Source organism: Etheostoma spectabile, chromosome 15, assembly GCF_008692095.1.
Source record: "Etheostoma spectabile isolate EspeVRDwgs_2016 chromosome 15, UIUC_Espe_1.0, whole genome shotgun sequence".
Taxonomy (NCBI): Eukaryota; Metazoa; Chordata; class Actinopteri; order Perciformes; family Percidae; genus Etheostoma; species Etheostoma spectabile.
This window is the reverse complement of record NC_045747.1, coordinates 8,425,282-8,443,735: the sequence shown is the minus strand read 5'-3', so window position 1 is coordinate 8,443,735 and position 18,454 is coordinate 8,425,282. Positions and strand designations below refer to the sequence as shown.

Below are 18,454 nucleotides of genomic sequence, written 5' to 3'. Positions count from 1 at the left end.
ATAGAAACTGTTGAGAGTCTGAGGGCAGAGAGGCTGTGAAGTTTTTGGCACAATGAAGAACACACCTCATATCTACCCACAAAATAAATGTTAGAAGCTTGGCAATGATAACATAGGCAAATGATAAGAGCTGCTGCAACTAGGGCATCAAGGCTATGCTTTCCAAACCCAAAGTCCCTCCTCTGTGGCCTTATTTCACTGGGATTGTTTGTGAAGGCAATGCAATTTGCAGACAGGGCCGTGGGGCTTTAGTCTCAGCTGCAGCCGTGTTAAATGTCTCCATTGCCCAAGTCTAATAACGACGGTATTATCAGAGCCTGCTCAGACCAGCTGGTCCCTGGTGCTGGACAGGGGCAGGAACTGGACTGCCCAGTCCAGGGCGACTCACCCACGGGTGGGGAGAGTGCATGGAGAGCCTGCCCCAACATGCAGAGCTGCAGCTGAATGTGTAAATTATTAAGATTGTAGTAATTTCCCTCATGACTGTGGTCTAAAAACCAAAGAAATACAAAGTTGTTGTAGAGTACATGCCCATGTTACATGTGCAATAATTGACTGTGAGAGCATCACTGTGTTTACATGCCCTGGTGTGAATAGTTCTGCATATCTCCCCCAATCATCCATCCATCTCTTTCTCTCAGTTATGTTTTATTCAACAACCCACTCTTGTATTCCTCTCTCTCTCTCTCTCTCTCTCTAAATTGGAGGGGAGCCGAAAAGAAAGAGCAGCACAGCGCTCACGTGTGACCTCGCTGACCCGTTCTACAAATCCAAGGTCCAATCTTACAGGCACGCTACACAAACAGCCATCACAGAAGGCATCTATAATTAATGTCACCTGTTACTTGACAACTTGCTGATGGATATAACAGGCTGGAGACGAAATCCCCAGGACTTCCTGCATTTTGGAATCTCGATTATTTTCCTGCATCTTATTAAGTCCTCTTATTCAATCTAGTAGATGTTTGCTGCAGGGCTCAAGGGCAGATACCCATCAGTCTACAACTGGTCGAGTGTGAAATATCTCAACAACCATTGACTGGATGACGTTTAGAAAAAATAAGGCATTTACACTGCCCCGAGGATGAATTGTAGCTAATGACTTTGGTGATCCCATAAGTTTTATCTAGCGCCATCATCAGGTCAAACATAGGACCAAATACCTTGTAAAGATGATGTCTACTTAACATCAGCATATTAGCCTCTTATAAAAACAATAGCATGCTGAAGTAAGCATTTAGTTCAATGCACAGTCTAACAAAGACTAAAGGTAGAATCTCAGTCGTCTCACTTTCAGAATTGACGTCACATCATCGTCTCCCCATGTTCTCAGATTTTAGGCTTGATTCAGGGAATAAAATGTAATAAAACTAAAATAGTAAAATACCTACTAAACATTAGAATGTTAACATGTACAGTCTCACAAAGCCACTAGCATGGTTAAGCCACTACAGTTTTAAAGCCACATAGATCAGCTCAGTTCTGCTCAGTAACAAACCATAAATTTCAACATACGTGATATGTGGTTGCACGTCAGTTCGGAGGATGTGGCAGTGCGTGGACAGTGTGAAGTCCCCAGACAATGTGTTTAATGATGATCTAATATGTTAATAACAAGGACATGCAGGCATGTGCATGCACGCACGTGCACACACGCAAACACACGAAAACACACACGCATACACACACACACACACACACACACACACACACTAATGACCTGCACAGACCTTTGCTACCACTAACCTCTTACACATTACTGCAGAAAGTAACGAGGTTAGGTGGAGGTAAGACCACACATTACATAACCAACAATACATAACAACCATCACCTGCCCTGCTTTGTTAACAGCGTACAACCACATTATAGTTTCACATAAAAAACACCCTCACACATGTACAGCATCTGTTGTCATGTATTGAATTCAACAGCAAACTACACACAACACAATCACGCCTATCTTCGCAGAAGATTGCGTGTAATCGAGTTTGTGTGACAAGGATCAATGATGATATTGTATTAAGTACTGGAGAGCAGGCAGGAATTACCCCTTTGGGGGTCTTTCACAGCTATGCTAGCTTCTCTTGAAAAATCACCTTTCCCTGTCCCACATTTCTCCGTGATCAATTCACGTCAGCTGGCCATATTTTATTTAACACTTAATCGCGGCTCTCCCTTCCCTGCGTCCCCCGCAGCTCATTTGTTCACATGTAGGAGAAAATAATTAGGAGCATGTGATTGCTCCTTTACACTCTTCAACCTCTTACTCCGTCACACTTTCCTTTGTTTCCTGCATCTGATTCAAGAGGCATTCAGCAGAAACAGGTCAGCCAGTATTAGACTGTTTCTGTATTATTCCTTTCATACGGTGCCCATCTGTTGAGTAGAGGAGGCGCAAGATGCCATGTTAGAAGCTCCAAGCAGATTTTAAGATGGTCCTGATCCTCTTTTGGGATCACCTGCTTTGTTACTCATGGGTTTCCTTTTACAATAAAACGCTTTCTTCTTTCTTTGTGTAAAACTCTTTAATCTCGTGTGCCCTTGGGTCTTTTTCCCAGGTAAATGATATACTGCATCTCACTCAGACAGCAGAGCGTGGCTGTGTTTGCACAAACCTATAGAGAGGTGGCGTTGGCCTTGGTTGTGCTGATGAGGCACGGGGAGGGCAGAAACACAGCTGACAGCTCTCTAAATGGACATGATGTTTCACCGTACTCGTGCCAAAGCTGCTCTACTTTCTGCACATATAGCATTTCCTGAAAGCCCAGAGGAGTCTGCAAATCACTGTAGTAAGAATTATAAGAATAATGTTATGTTTCCACAATTTTGACTTCATAGAAAAAAAAAATACATAGTATTTCCTTGTACTGAAAAATTAAGGAAAAGGGACACAGAAATTAGTTTTAAGGAAGAAATGTGAGAGCTGAGACACATGCCTTAGTAAGTTTAGGAGTGTGGTAAATTAAGCATTCAGATCTTTCACTTATTAAAAAATAGAAATATAAAAAAGCAAAAAAATACTGCATAACAATTTAAAGTCCTGTATTAAATTAATGATAAAAGTATTATCAGCAAAATTAAATGAAATATCAAAAGTAAAAGTACCTATTATGCAGACAAAACTCTTCATTTTATGAATTACTGAATTTAAATCTGTCCTGTAGGTCCTGTAGAACCTGTTACATGTTACAGTAGCTATCAAAATCCATTAAAATAAAGGTTAAAATCTACATAACATTGTAACGACATGTAGTCCAGTTTTTGGAGGACTGGTTGTCTTTTTTGTGCCGCTATCAGCTGCTCCAACAAAGATTGAGCCTGTCCCCGGATCACTGGAATCAGCCACCAGATTCTTCTATAAAGTAGCATAACATGGAAATACTCAAGTAAAATACAAGTCCCTACAAAATTCAATGTAGCATATTGTATAACTAGAAGTCAAATACTGTTTTTTGAACAGACTAAATAAGCGACTTATCTTTTGACTCATATTTTGTTTTTCATTCTGTAGAGTAGACTATCAAGAACAAATGAATAAACTGGTCCCACAACTCCTCTACTGCATTGTGGATTCCCCAAACCATTTCAGCTACATTGCTTTCATTAGAGTGGTGAAAGCAATGTACTGTAGCTGAGAATGTTTGCAGAATTAATATATATTGGAAAAAAAGTTAATATAATTCAATTTGTATAGACTTGCAGTTATGCAAATGTCTGTGCATTAATAGAATCTGAATTTTTTTTAGAACAAAAAGCATCTAAAGTCTAATTGTGAAAATAATGTTTTTTTGCAGCACTGATAAACCAGATTAGTGTTTCTTAAGGAATACTTGTGTTTCTCAGTGTCAGCCTTCTGCTCATTAGCACATTTTAGCTGGAGATTCAGACAGTTCACACTGCATGGCATATTAGATTGAGCTGTCCCCTCCCAACACACACACACACACACACACACACACCCACACACACCCCTCCCCACACACACACACACACACACACACACACACACACACACGTACTGTATGTAACGTTTATGATATGCAAATAGGATTGTGGGTACAGCTTTGGATTCTGCTTCAATAGCAACCGTCATGTTACTGAATATCTGCAATAAAGAGACACATTGCAGTATGACAAGGGCAAACTCACACTTTCCACAGTTGACTTAACCCTCCATTCATCTTTTCTCATCCGTCACATCTTCATCAGTTTTATTGTCTTTGTGTCTTTGTGCCCTCAAACAGAAACCCCTCTTTCTCTCTGAGCATCCCTCAGCCTCTGCCTCCTGCCCTCCGTCTCCATCCCTTACTTTTTGTTCTCTTTTGTGCCCTTGCTCTCCATCTACCTTCCTCCCACCTTCCTTCTTCCCCTGCCTCTCTCCTCCTCCTCCTCCTCCTCTTCCCTCCTCCTCCTCCCGCTGCGCTCTTTACTCGCTATCATTCCCCCTCGCTCACACACTCAGGCAACATCCTCCCATCTCCACTTATTTCCCTCTCACCTCTCCGCTCCTTTCGCCTCCTTCCTCTCTGTCACCTACTGACACATATCATCTCTGGCATCTCCCCGTCTATTGTCTCCCTCCATTCTCTCCTCCATTTCTCCCTCCTTCCCTATACTCCCTCACACACTCAACCTTGCTGCCTCGCGCAAACTCATACATGCACACACTCATGCTGATTGGCACTCAAGGACAGAGCACCCTGTTTCCCGTACTGGTGACCAGGAGGTTTGCTCGTTTGGCCAGGCTTCTTGACACTGAGCTCAGCTGAGGAAGAGGACGAGGGAGAGGCCATGGAGCACAGCCACATCTTCCCTGTATTTCCCCCAAATGGGAGCACCTCGAGCCCAGGGGAGCATCCCTCTGAGTTTGCCCAGGGATGCCCTCTCGGACCACTGCCTGTCATCTACTACAGTGTCCTGCTCTGTCTCGGCCTGCCGGGTAAGATATGTGCACATAAGTGTGTGTTTTATGTGTGTGTCCAATCAGATGCACGTCTCATTCTGTGTTCATTTGCTCATCGGTGGGTTGCAGGACTCACGCTTTGCATCTTGATTTGTTGTGTATTTGTGTGTAGGTTTGAGTGAGTGTGTGTTGTAAACAGCTGCTCCAAAATGTCACTCTTTACACCCCCCTCTACACACACACACAAACACACACACAGACACACAAACACACACACACTGTTGATTTGTCATTCTGACCTTGTGGCAATCACTTGTGTATACACGTACTTTATATGTATTTATTTGTGCTTGTGCCCCTCTGTTTGGAGTTTGTTTTGAACATTTGTCTTAGTTGGAAATAAAAAAGCAGCATTTAAATAGATGTAAATAATTTCAGCTGTGTGCAGAACATCATTAAATCTGACTATAAATCCTTAAAATTTCAATTTTTTTATTAATTTGGTGTTGTTCCAGCTGATGTGTGCAGGATAGTAATGACTCAGGCTTGACCTCAGGGACAAGTTTGTGTTACGTGGCTCTTTTTGATGACCTGATTTAACGACACCTCTGTGTTACGTCTTTACCATTGACTGATTAGTACGTTCAGTCACTGTTGGATCCATTTATGCCTCTCCCACTGCGTGATCTATGAGCGCTGACTAGTCTCACACAGGGAAGCAAAGTGGTGTGTTTGTATTTACGTGTATGTGAAGGTGTGTGTGTGTGTGTGTGTGTGTGTGTGTGTGTGCGTGTGCGCGTGCGCGTTCATGTGTGTGCGTGTGTGTGTGAGAGAGAGAGAGAGGGAGAGAGAGAGACAGACAGACAGACAGAAAACTTGGAGGTCAGATGAAAGAGAACAAGTGTGGATGCCTAATCAGAGGTTGGTGTTCAGATGTTGAAAGCCCTCCGGATACACATCCACGCTTCCCCAGCCGATTACCAGAATGCTTGACTCAGTCTGTGGTAACATAAAGGCTAATTCAAGTGTTTTACTATTTAATCCTGATTTTGATTAATACAATTGGTCTTGTCTTATTTGTTCTATTATATGTACTTCATCCCTTTTCCTTCATAAAGACTGGGAGTAAGATGTCATCAACAACTTAAGCTCAAAACAAATCTGCAATGCAAGGTGCAAAGTCTTTGTACGCCAATACTGCAGTTGCTCCACAAGATTTGTAGCCTTGTACTGCAAAAGTAAAAGTCTGTCTTTCTGATCAAATCTCACTTAATTATTTCTCCTGGATGGCAAATCTAGTCTTGCACAAGCAATTCTCTCTGCTGTCATTTAAAGTTTCTCATGCCTCGGACGCATTATTTGATTCTGCTGCAGAGTCGTCTTTACAAATCTGTTTGAGGCTGTTTGTTTAATCACTGAGTAACAGTAACCCAGGAGTGTAATGCAATCTCACAATGGTTGTCTGAATTAATGGCAGAGTTGAGTGCGGCGGGCTGATACTTTGCAGCAGCCAAGTTTGACTTGTTCAATCATTATGACACAACTCGTTCCACTCAAGCTGAATCATGAATATTTCATGAGCGCAGCATGTGTGAATAGTAGTGACCTACCGACCCACACGTATTTAACACTCTCGATAGACTGGAGGCTGTTACCTTGATTACCGGGCATTGTTTCATTAGTAATAAGAGCAACAGGGCTTCAGGGAAACTTTGTTGTGTCTGTACATTTCTCACAGTTTGAGATTTGAGCTGCAGACAGAGAGGGGTCACATTGAGAGCACAGGTTTGAGGATGAAAAGAGAGACGACGGAAGGTGATGTGAAAAGGGATTATGCAAGTCAAGGGGTGGGAAATGATTACTGCGTGACCTTGGGAAATGATAAACCAAAATCTTGGGGTGAAAAGAATGGGCTATAAGGAAGACAAGGACACCCAGAAGAAGAAGGAGAAGAAGAAGAGCAGAGTTAAGGGAAAGAGATTAATATCAGCAGAGCCAGTGAAGTAGCACCTCTGAGCCCTGAGTGGGGGAGCTACAGACGACAGAGCTGAGACAAATTGCCACATTTTTAATTAATCGCTAACTCACTCTCTCGCTTTCTTTCTCTGCTCAACACACCACACTGCTTGAGACAGAACAGAGTGTGCTGGCATAGCAAACAGCACAATCAAATGGTGCTTTGCCTCAGTTTTTGACATTCTGGGATTACAGAAGTTAGGCCTACTCTTTGTACAGTACAGTATGTCTCAAACGACACATAGGCCTACTGTACAGTATGTTGAAGCTGATCTGTGCTGTACGACTGGATGTGAATCTGCTCTGAATATCCGGGTCGAGACAGCTGCTTTCACGCGTTTGTCGTTTGAGTTGAACATTTTTCTACACAATCAGTTCATTATGATAATGTTTATAGAATTTTGGCCTGCAAACATACATTTGAAATCCTACCTTCTCAGGTATTGTTACTCTAGGTCACTGTTGATGTTTGAATATTGCCTGCACCAACATGAACTGCAAATGTAATATTGATCAAATGTATGTGCAGCAGGGCACAAAGCCACTGAAAGGACTAAATAAATTATATTGTTCTATATTTAATAATTCTACATTTGTAATTAGTCATAAGGCTCCCACAAAAGACGGTTTTACCAAAACTTGCATCACATTGATTAAGTTCAGTTTTACATATATTAAGTATTAAATAGTGGTGGAAGAAGAATTCAGATCCTTTACTTTTGTGTTTATTTAATATTTAATGAGATGATCCTTTGTTTTCTATGCAAAATTGTAATCTAATCTAAATTGTAATGTAAGTAACCAGTAATTTTAGCATGGAAATAAAAGTAGGAGAGTAATGAAGGTATTTGCCTTGGAGGAGTAGAGGAGGTAGAAAGAAGCTTAACATGTAAACACTCAAGTGTAATCCTTTAAATTGTGCTTTACTTGTTGTTAAGTGTAGATGTGCCAACAAGTGGTTGCATAGAGTGGAGATGTGTGCACGTGTGGTCAGGTGTCGGTCACATCTGTTGTGGGATGGTGGCTTGTTAATAGCTACTATTGCTCTAAAAGTGGAGTTTGAGATCAGTAAAAACTGGACAAAGAGAAAAGGATGTGAAAGCATTTGTTTGACATAAAGGAAAAAGATAGTGAATATTTAAATGTAAGAGAGTTTTGAGCTCTGGTTTGTCTCCAGTCTGCAGGAAGGAGAGGAAGGGAGGAGAGAAGTAATGAGCATGTCAGCTTGTCATGGGGGAGATGAGGCAGAGAGGGCGCGGGGGGACAGAGAAGGCAAGAGATGAGGGACGTGTCATTTGAGGCAATAAATCAGAGATGTTGTCGACGCAGTGACAGAGCTGACTTTGTTTGACCATCTGACAACAAAACCCTGTCACCACTGATGAAAACACTGCAAACCCAAATTCCCGTGTGTTGTTTGGCATTTTTTCGGACAACAGTAATGCATCAATCTGAGTTTAATTATAGTGCTGTGAATTGTAGACGTCGTCCTAATGTTTCATCTTTCATCCATTTACCTTTCTTCCCGTCTCTTATCTGCATTTAACTCTCCTTTAATACTAACTCTTACCTTTTACGTTATTGTTAAAGCTGAAATCTCATAAAAACATTTGGAGAAGCGTGCAGTGTCTCTGGCAGACAGGGATAGCCTTGATGTAAGGACAGTCATCTCCAACAAACTTTGACTTACTCTGGCCTGTCTGTAAAATGAATGGCTGTAAGAGGTGAGCGAAGGCAGAGCACTGCAGTAGCATCAATATCATTAGCAGCAACCAGGGCCTGTCTCTCTCTTAATATGCCCAGCAACCTTAACTATCTTGTTCCCTTTCACATCTCTCCTTTTCTCATTCTTGCTCTAATTTCTTTATTGCATATTTCTTTTTCTTATGAGCTTCCTCTACCCTTCCTCATTAACTCTCAGATCACACACATCAGGCAGATGCTCACAATAAAACGCGTTGGATTGAAATTATCACATTTTCATGGTATTACAATGCCTGATTTTCAACGCAAATTAAAAGCGATAAGAATGATTTAACTTCAAGACAACATCATGAGGTTCCTACAAATTTTAAACCGGTTTAAAACATGTCAGTACAACCATACATTTATCTTCAATGTATGTTTTTTGTGGCCTTGGAGCAGGGATGTGGTCCTGGTTTCCGTTTGGGGGAATTAAGAAATCGCCCTGCTTTATGTCCGGTCTGACACTTAGAGAAGGCAAAAGGGAAATGGTTCTCATCAGGAACAAAGTGCTTTTGACCTTTGAAGCAAGCTTTCATATTCAACCCCTCTCTGTCTCTCACCTCCCCTCCTTTCCTCCCACCGTCACCACTCTCCTCTATACCTTTTTCTCTCTCTCTTTCCATCTAATTCTTTTTCTATCTAATCCTCCATTCCCTCTCAATAGCCTGCTCTCGTTTTTAACTCTCTCTGACCTTCGTCACACCACACTTTACTTCACCTTTCATCTAATTCCTCATCCCTCTCTTCTCCACTCCTCTTGTCTTATTAGCCTCAGGGTAAGCCGTCAAAGCCAAACCTCAATTTCCTCCAAATGACACAAAAAATCCTTAATTACAATGCTCACTTTGGTTGTCTTTTTTGGGGTCTAATTACCTTTTTTCATATGTATGTGTGTTTAATATGAGGCCCATGTGAAAGCCTAATGACTAGTGTGCCGCATGTTATGTTTTGCCATTGGTTTTGAGGGGTTAAGGTGCGCAGTGTCATTTGTGGACAGCCATTCTAAACATGTCCCTTTACTGGTGGGATGAGTCAGCCTCGTAACACACCTCGGGGAGCATGCTGTGCCTTCTCTTTCCCCGCTAAACAACGTCAATGGCCCTGTCCCTCATCATTTAAGGTAAGCAGCAGGGGGGACTGCAAACACAAAAGCACTCCAAAACAAAAAGAAAGAGAGTGTCACCTGTGCAAACACACACACACACAAAAACAAGCAAATGTACTGCACATTGTTTTTCCCTGCAAAGAGAAAAGATGTGGACATTGCACATATGTCTCCGCCTGAATGTCCAGGCATGGGATGCACATGTCTCTGCATGCATGCCTGAATGCCTCTGTGTATATGTTGTCCGCATGTCTCTGTTCTGTATGTGCACGAGTATGCAGCTCTCCAACTCGTCTGTGCCCCTCCCCGGCCCCCAAGACAACATAAAGAGCAGGAGTCAATTGAATCGAATGGGCAACCCAGTGCAAGCTGGCTAGAGCTAAATGGAAATGTCAAACTCACCACGGATCCCTTTTGTTTGTCTGTAGAAGGCCCTGTGTTACCGGGGAGCCCAAACAGAATAATACCCTGCCAGTGACAGTCAACACCTCACTGTTTACCTTTCATGTCACCCCTCTCTGTTTAGCAGTATGGGGATAGAGAAAGAGAGAAAGTGAGGTACGAAAGGGGAAGTGAGGCGATGGATAAAGGCGACGTACATTGTGCAGGGTTTCGATTTGCATTTTCACTGCATCGTTCAGCTCAACTCATCTTGACTGGACTTACTTTTGGTCCTAGATGCTTTTCTTTTTTGTTTTCATTGCAGATAGTACCCCCTCCATAGTTGGGATTCTCAGCTGATTGCCATAGCGGCACCCTATAACACTGCCGTGACATCATCTTCAACGCGCCTTTTGCTGGATCCTTCATTGGCAAACGTGTGCACTTAGTCAATTGTATGGCATAGTATACAATATACACTACGCTGCAGTGTATGCTGTAGTTTTGTGGGCTGTTATTATTTTTTTTTAAATCTGGGGTGAATGAATAAAAACATTGCAGTCACTTGTGACAGTAGCATGTATATTTAAAAATGGTGGGTTTGTACAAGATGTCCCTTGTCACACTAGTAACAGTTCTCTTATATCAATCCGTGGTCTGCAGTGTTTTAACTCCACATTTAGTATTGGTTCAGCATGCTTGGAATCTCAACCAAGGTGGTACCAAAAACAGTACCAGGTATTATCCACAACTTTTGCTAATAAACATTGTGTTGAGTAGAGCTTTGACATATTATGCAGTGGAAATGCAGGAAAATGGACCCCCACCAGGAAGCTTATGAGCAGCTCAGAGCTTAGCAGCAATCTTTTCATTGTACAATAAAACACAAACACTGATAAGATCACTTGGATAAATCAGATGAGATGCTGCAGGTGTGTGTACACTGTTGTGAGAGGTGGGTGTATGGGAAATCATGAATACAAAGAGTCACTAAGACCTAACAGAGACAAAAGAGTTTGTTGAAACAAGCAGTAGGCTAAAACAAGAACATAAAATCAAAAAAGCTCAACAGATGAGCAGCATATCAGAGTTTTTAGACTTTCGTTTGTTCACATTGACCCCTCAAGGAGGTTCATGGAGATAACAGACATAACAAAAGGAAAAATGAAAGGACTACACCTAACAATGATTTTTATCATTGCTTAATCTGCCAATGGCCAACATACAATGATACATTTAAATATAACGAACATGGTGACATTGTCTTTTCTTTAAGAAATGTCATGCTATTTGTTCTGTGCACAGAAGAGCTAAAAAATATACAGCATATTTCAAAAATTAGTCTTAAAGAGCTGGTAGTTATTACAGTGGATGTTATTAAAAGTAGCATAATGATTATTGAAGATTAAAGATCCATATCCCTAAATCCAAGCTTAACCTAAAATTGTATGTATTATAGATTACTTCATTTGCTAATTGCTTATTGAAAAGAAAGAAAAGAAGAAACACACAAAAAGTGTGAGACTAGTAGCTGAAAACAAAGAATCAATAAAACAGTTGACTTGACCAATATTAGACATGAAAGCAATTTACCAGTTTTTTTTTGGGGGGGGGGCCTACTTGTACAAATATATTGGCTTGTCGAGTCTTGTAAATTGCTTGGACGTCTCATTTATGTTTATTGATAGATTGTCTGTTCATATATTGGCGCATCCCTAATGATCCGTGTATGTGTGTGTGTGTGTGTTAGTGTGTGTTAGTGTGTGAATGTATGCTTGCGTGTGTGCGTGTACATGTGCATGTGTGCGTGCGTGCGTCTGTGTCTTCTGCGGCACATCCACCAGTCTGGCAAAGACATCTTTAGTCATTATCTGGAGCCGGCTTTGTAATTTGTAATCAGCTGATAGTGGCTGGGGCTGTGAAGTGTGATCTACCAGACTCCTAGCTGCCATATTTAATCCAATCCCAGATATATTACTGCAGAGGGGACAGGACCACAGAACACACAGTGACAGCTGCTAAGTGCATTGAAGTCTCAGTGATGCTGCGATGCAAATCCACGTCAGAGGCATCTTCGTCTAAGACAGATTGGACATGTCTTCATGCCGCACCATCATGTTTTACTAAAGGAAGTTGGTTAGCAACAAGGATGAATACATTATTGACTGTAATTGATGTCAGTTTAGGTAATTGAACCAGTACAGCATGAAATAGGAATATTTGGATACACTGGAATATTATTGATTTTCACCTCTGAATTTTACTTTACTTACATGCAATGAATGTTCTTAATGTGCAATATGCTAAAACACTAGTGTCTCCTTTCAGAAGCAGAAATGTCCAAATACTATATAAGGGCCTTTTCCAGGATTAATATCAAACTAAAATCCACCTGAAATAACATTTTACCCATTGCTTTCTGATGAAAACCATTTATTACCAAAATGTCAAGATCAGCTTTTCAGGAATTAAGAAAACTAACCTTACACATGGAAGTTCCTTTAAAATAGTTTGGATTGGCACAGGTCCCCTGTGCAGTTGTGAGATGTGATGTGAGAAATAGTCCTGCTGATGGTTTCATGCTATGCAACTGGTTGAAAGTTAGTAACAATGATGTGCCCAAAAAAAAAATGCAGTGCACCAACAATGTACATTTGAAATTCTTTGATAGAAGAAATTGTCTTTGAAAATGTTTTATGGGGGCGGAAATACATTCAAGAGGTTTAGTAGATACACAAATTTGGTGTATTCTCAACTGATTTTATTCCTTTTCCATCCCAGCAACACTACAGTGTAAGCAAAGCCTTTGTCTTGTTTATATTCTCTTCCAGGTTTGGGAAACATCACCTGGGAACAATATGAACACATGGTGACAGTGGGAAGCAGGGAACAGAAAAGGACAGCAAAGAAAGAAGATGTGTAATGAGCCTCAACAAAAGTGCAGTATCACGTGAGGGGCAGAAAGCTGTGCTCCTCTTGTCTGAGGCAGGCACGCAGAGGTCATGCACTGGTAGAAGCAACAGTGGAATAAATCCGATCCAGGTTGTTTCCATGGTTTTCTTAGTAAAAAAATTGAGCTATTCAGCTATCCTGTGAAAGAAAGCATCAGAGTTGGAATAAATAACAGAAGGTGGCTAGGGAAACAATTCATTTGGCAACATGGAAGATAAGGTGTGGGTATATGTCTGGGATGTGTAGTAAAGATTAAAAAAGAGCAGCAGACGGTGGCGTCCTTGTGCTTTGTTTTAGGAGCTAAATTGCCGGTGGCAGAGTGGCATGCAGTAGTGAACTCAGCAGTTTGCCAAGGCTGTTGCCCTCATGTTTTGTTGTGGCTTTACTCTTTATCAGAGATAACAATTTGGCCAAAGGCGGAGGCAGGTGCTGCTAGAATTACACAGCAGGTGTAGATGAAGGGGAAAAGAGAAGGGAGCAATAAACAGAGGAGGGATTACACAGTAGGAGAGCTGGTTGAACGTGGTACATACTGACTGGGGACGATAACAGATTTGATTTTTTTTCTGTGGATATAGGCTGAAACTGAAAGAAAATGTGGGCTTGGTGCTTTTGATGGTGCCCAAAATTGTTTGTATTGTGTGTTTGTGTTGCAGTACAGTTACACTTGTGTGTTAGCTTTATCTAGACTAATGTCCTCTTTCTCTATTGCTGTCATGTTTGTTGTTGCTTCTTTTCAATTGCCTGCCCACTAACACAACATTTTTCTGTTTTCTTCCCTGTGTCGATCCTTTTTCCAATCTCTCAAAACTATTTTGTTTTCCATCATTCCCCTATTTCATTCACCTATTTACTTTCAATCAACTCCCTTCCTCCCCTCCTTCCTCCTTCTAGCTAACATCCTGACCGTGGTTATCCTGTCCCAGCTGGTGCTGCGTCGTCAGAAGTCTTCCTACAACTATCTCCTGGCTCTGGCAGCGGCTGACATCCTGGTACTACTCCTCATTGTTTTTGTTGACTTCATTTTGGAGGATTTCATTTTGGCCACGCCGCTGCCTCCATCATTAAACAATGCGGTGCAAGTTTTGGAGTTCTCCTCCATCCATACCTCCATCTGGATCACCGTGCCTCTCACCATTGACCGTTACATCGCGGTTTGCCACCCGCTGCGCTACCATACAGTCTCTTACCCAGCCCGCACACGAAGGGTTATATTTGCTGTGTATATTGGGTGCTTGCTCTCTGCCGCTCCTTATTACTGGTGGCCTGAGCTGTGGCACAGCCTGCCTGGGGTGGGTGGTAGTGGAGGAGTCGTGGAGGGCAACAGGAGAACCATAGCCCAGCATGTCCTGGTGTGGGCACACTGCGCTACTGTCTACCTCCTCCCCTGCACTGTCTTCTTCTCCCTAAATGCTGGCATCGTTTGTAAGCTACGCCGACGACGCAGCTGTTTCCGTCTGCGCGGCTACTCTACCGGCAAGACCACCGCCATTCTCCTTGCCATCACCTCTATTTTTGCCGTTTTGTGGGCGCCACGTACCCTCATGATCCTCTATCACTTCTACTCCCCTCCACCAGCCTCACAAGGTTCCGGTCGACTGCTCCACATGCTCACCGATCTGGCAAACATGCTAGCGTTGCTCAACACCGGGGTCAACTTCTTCCTCTACTGCTTCATCAGCAAGCGTTTCCGGGGCATGGCAGCCAACGTGCTGCGAGCCTTGGTCCACTGCCGGAAGCAGCCGCCACCGTTCTACGCCAGCCACAACTTCTCTATCACAAGCAGCCCCTGGATCTCACCAGCCAACTCCCACTGCATCAAGATGTTGGTGTACCAGTATGACAAAAATGGGAAGCCCATCTGTATTTCCTCTTGAGTCTTCAGCCACCAGAAACCGCAGGCATTGTCTCCTGGGTGACCAGCTTTGCCCGCATGGGACTTTTTGAGGCCCGAAAATGTGAACACACCTGGAGAGCACATAGGTGACAGTTTAGCTAGTGTTGAGAGATGAAGTGGTTGGGTAGAAAGGTGTAATAGCAAACGGCAGATGCCTGCTTGACAGAAAATTGCCTCTCATGTTCAATTTACAAAGCAGCAACCAGCTGTTGATTGTTTCCTCCATGCAAAAAAAATACAGATACTGTAAGTAACTGACTCCAGACTCACAGACTGATAAAAGAGATAGGACCATCATCTATTGCTGACTTTTATGAGCCACACCATGAAAGAATAAACTGGCATCTAGATGAATCCTTGGTGAAGCTAAAATGCCTGTTGACATTGAATTCTTTATGGATGCTCTCTGTTGCACACTGCCTCCAACGGCGAGGAGCTTTGAATAGCTGTGTCTTTGTCCGTTGGGAGTAATTTCCAGAAAGCAGAGATATCCAGTCAGAGACTAGGCACTGAACTCAAGCAATGTTAAAACAGTGCTGTCATTTCTAGTTCAATATGCAGAGGAGTCTCAAAGGCATGTTAATTTGGGCTTTTATCAAATGAACAGTGTTGAGATTTGTGTCGAGTTCATCTTAGCAGTGCAGGTCACTTACAAGTCGGCGGACTCAATGGACATTTCCCCACAGATTGTCGTAGGATGAGTAGACTCTCTTCTTATTGTTGGTTATATATTTATCAATAGTAGACTTGACTGTTATTGTAGCTTCACAAAAATACAGGACAAAAAATATGACTTGTGGTCAGATCCAAGGTGTCATTAATCTAGTAATCACATGTCCAATATTAGGAAGAGGAAATTTCTACTAGTAGTAGATAGTCCTCTATTAACTATAAATGGTCCTTGATGATTTACTGTTAGCCATTATCTGGATGAACAAAATGAATGTAACATCACTTAAGCCCTTTAGCTTTCTGAGAGACTGAAAGAAAAAGAGAGAGAGATAGCGATGATGCTGCAGTGAATTTGGTCTCAAGGCCAAAGTGACACATTTCATCTCTGCTCATTCTGCGGGTGGCTGATGGCAATTTAGTAACATTTTACAGTGAAACACAGTCACCTACATCAACTTTGTCTCAGTGCTAACTGGTAACAAACTATAAATGCACACACACACACACACACACACACACACACACACACACACACACACACACCACACACACATACATACATAAACACACACACACACACACACACACACACACACACACACACACACACACACACTGTGCTCTAAATTGCCAACAAAAAGAGAAAGAGCACATTGAGATCAATGCACATTCATTCTGCAGACACTTGGGGCATTACTGGTGTTCATCTATCTAGCGAGAATGGAGCTGCGCCAAAGGGAAGATTTTTGCTAATACCACCAGCCTGGAGATCTCAGACACATCAGGCATTGTAATGGATAAGGCTTTTCATCTGATGAATGTTAGGTGTGTCTGTCATAGATTATTAAGTCATGCCCTCCAAACTCTTGTTTGACACTCAAACGTCTGAGACACTTTAAGGGGTGACTGCAGGTGCGGCGTTCTTTCTTTCACCATTTTAAACAAAACAACTGACTGCAGCTGAAAATCAGGGCAAGGGTTTCATAGTTTTATCAAGTCAGTTGTATTAACTTTTTACCAGCTTTATTGCTGAGATATTTGGACATGTCAACTCAACAAGACAGGAGCACGAGTGATCATCCAAAGTCTGCGTTCAACTTAATTAAATCCAGATTTAACAAACATGCTATGTAAATGTTTTTGTTTTGTTGTAATCTTTCACATTGCTATCTTCCATACTATTTGATCATGATCACATGGTTTTAGACCAATCAACATACTGAACTGGCAAGGAGTGTCTCATGATTGATGTAGGTGGTGCAATATTTTTCTATAAAAAGGAAAAGTAATCAGTATGGAGAGGTCAATGTGCTTTTTACCGTAAGTGTGCTGTACTGAAAACACTGTACAAAAATAGAGACAAGATAAGATAAAAAGAGAGGAAGCAATGAAATACACATACGTAAATGATAGATTTAAAAATAAATGTGCCCACTAATGACTGTTGTCCCTTCTCCATGCACATCACAAGTTTTAGCTTGTGTTGGATTGCCCTGCGCAGTGTTTCACAGCAATAAACATGGTGAATAACTCAGATCAAATAGGAATTATGTCCAAAACTACAAAGACCCAGGTTGTTAAAAAAGTGAAATTATCTTCAATTTCCATTTAGAGCTACATGGACACCAATATCTTCTAGTGCTGTATTTACAACAATGCTAACTGTTGGCTTATGTGATAGTCTTTACAATTTATTTTCCCATCAAATATTACTTTAACTGGATTGAACCTATTAACCCCCTTTTCAGTTCAGTTGTTCTCTCAGACCGTGACTGGCTCCTCCACTTTCAATTCCCATTTCTTCCTTCTTCACAAATTGATTTTCTTCAAAATTACAATGCGAAGGAAGGAGTACCAGTCACCACTTGCTACTCACCTCCTTCCCTCTGCACTCCTCCCACTCATCACTCTTTCTTAATTCTTAATGTCAAATGCACTCACTCAAAGTTAATTTCACAAGTGTCCTTTTTACTTGTCAACTGATTGCCTTGAAGTCTCGTGTGCTACATGTCCATACTGAGCATATCGCTCTACCATTTCTCTTTAAAAAATGGATCTAATGCGGTTAGGGACCTTGAGATTAAGCTGGTGGATGTTGAGAGTTATTTGATGGAGATAAACGGCCTAAGGGTCGATAACCGGTGATCACTCAACAAACTCCTTGACTCCAGATCCAGCAAAGTCATCCTAAGCAGGACAGTACAAATCATCAAAGTGTAAAGGCACTAAAACATGTGCTTTAATCTTCAATCAATATTGCCTAATGAGCCGACTATGATCATTAAGAAAGTAAAATAATTTGGAGGAGCTCATGCGAAATCAATGTTGTCATGACATTGATTTCACATGTTAACCGTCTCCAGTGTTTCAGCTGATATTAATGTGACATTTGTTGGAGAACTGGTGCCTCAGTCAAGTGGTCTTATGGGAAAGAAGCAGGCATGATGGGAAACCAAAGCAAATGGATGAGTGAGAGGTGTTGAAAGTGTCACATGCAGGTGCTTCGTCTCCCACGTGAGGCGTTTGGTGTTGTGTAAAAGGGTTAGTGTATGAGGGGGGGTGATGCCAAGAAATCCTCCCTATTATGAGAAAAAAACTGCCAAAATCTATATTTTCCTCACCCAGATATTAAAAAAAGAGGCAAACATAAATCAATCAGATGGTGAAATTGTATTTTCTCTCTCACATATCCTCCGTTTCCTCTCTGTCTCTCTCTACTTGCTTAGCTCTACAGTGTGTGTGTGTGTGTGTGTGTGTGTGTGTGTGTGTGTGTGTGTGTGT

At 41.8% G+C, this 18,454-nt stretch overlaps 1 protein-coding gene across 1 annotated transcript; it reads left to right on the top strand.

Moving 5' to 3' along the window:
* The first annotated feature begins 4,444 nt into the window (after nt 1-4,444).
* Nucleotides 4,445-18,448, top strand: gpr139 (G protein-coupled receptor 139). Its single transcript, XM_032537547.1, has 2 exons — nt 4,445-4,940; nt 13,999-18,448. Exons 1-2 carry the CDS (start codon nt 4,793-4,795, stop codon nt 14,979-14,981), a joined length of 1,131 nt encoding a protein of 376 aa, XP_032393438.1. The 5' UTR covers nt 4,445-4,792; the 3' UTR covers nt 14,982-18,448.
* Nucleotides 18,449-18,454: the final 6 nt, after the last annotated feature.

Coding starts and splice junctions, on each gene's coding strand:
- gpr139 (XM_032537547.1), top strand. CDS start 4,793: ATGGAGCACAGCCACATCTTCCCTGTATTTCCCCCAAATGGGAGCACC. Junction 4,941..13,998: donor GCTCTGTCTCGGCCTGCCGG/GTAAGATATGTG, acceptor TCCTCCTTCTAG/CTAACATCCTGACCGTGGTT.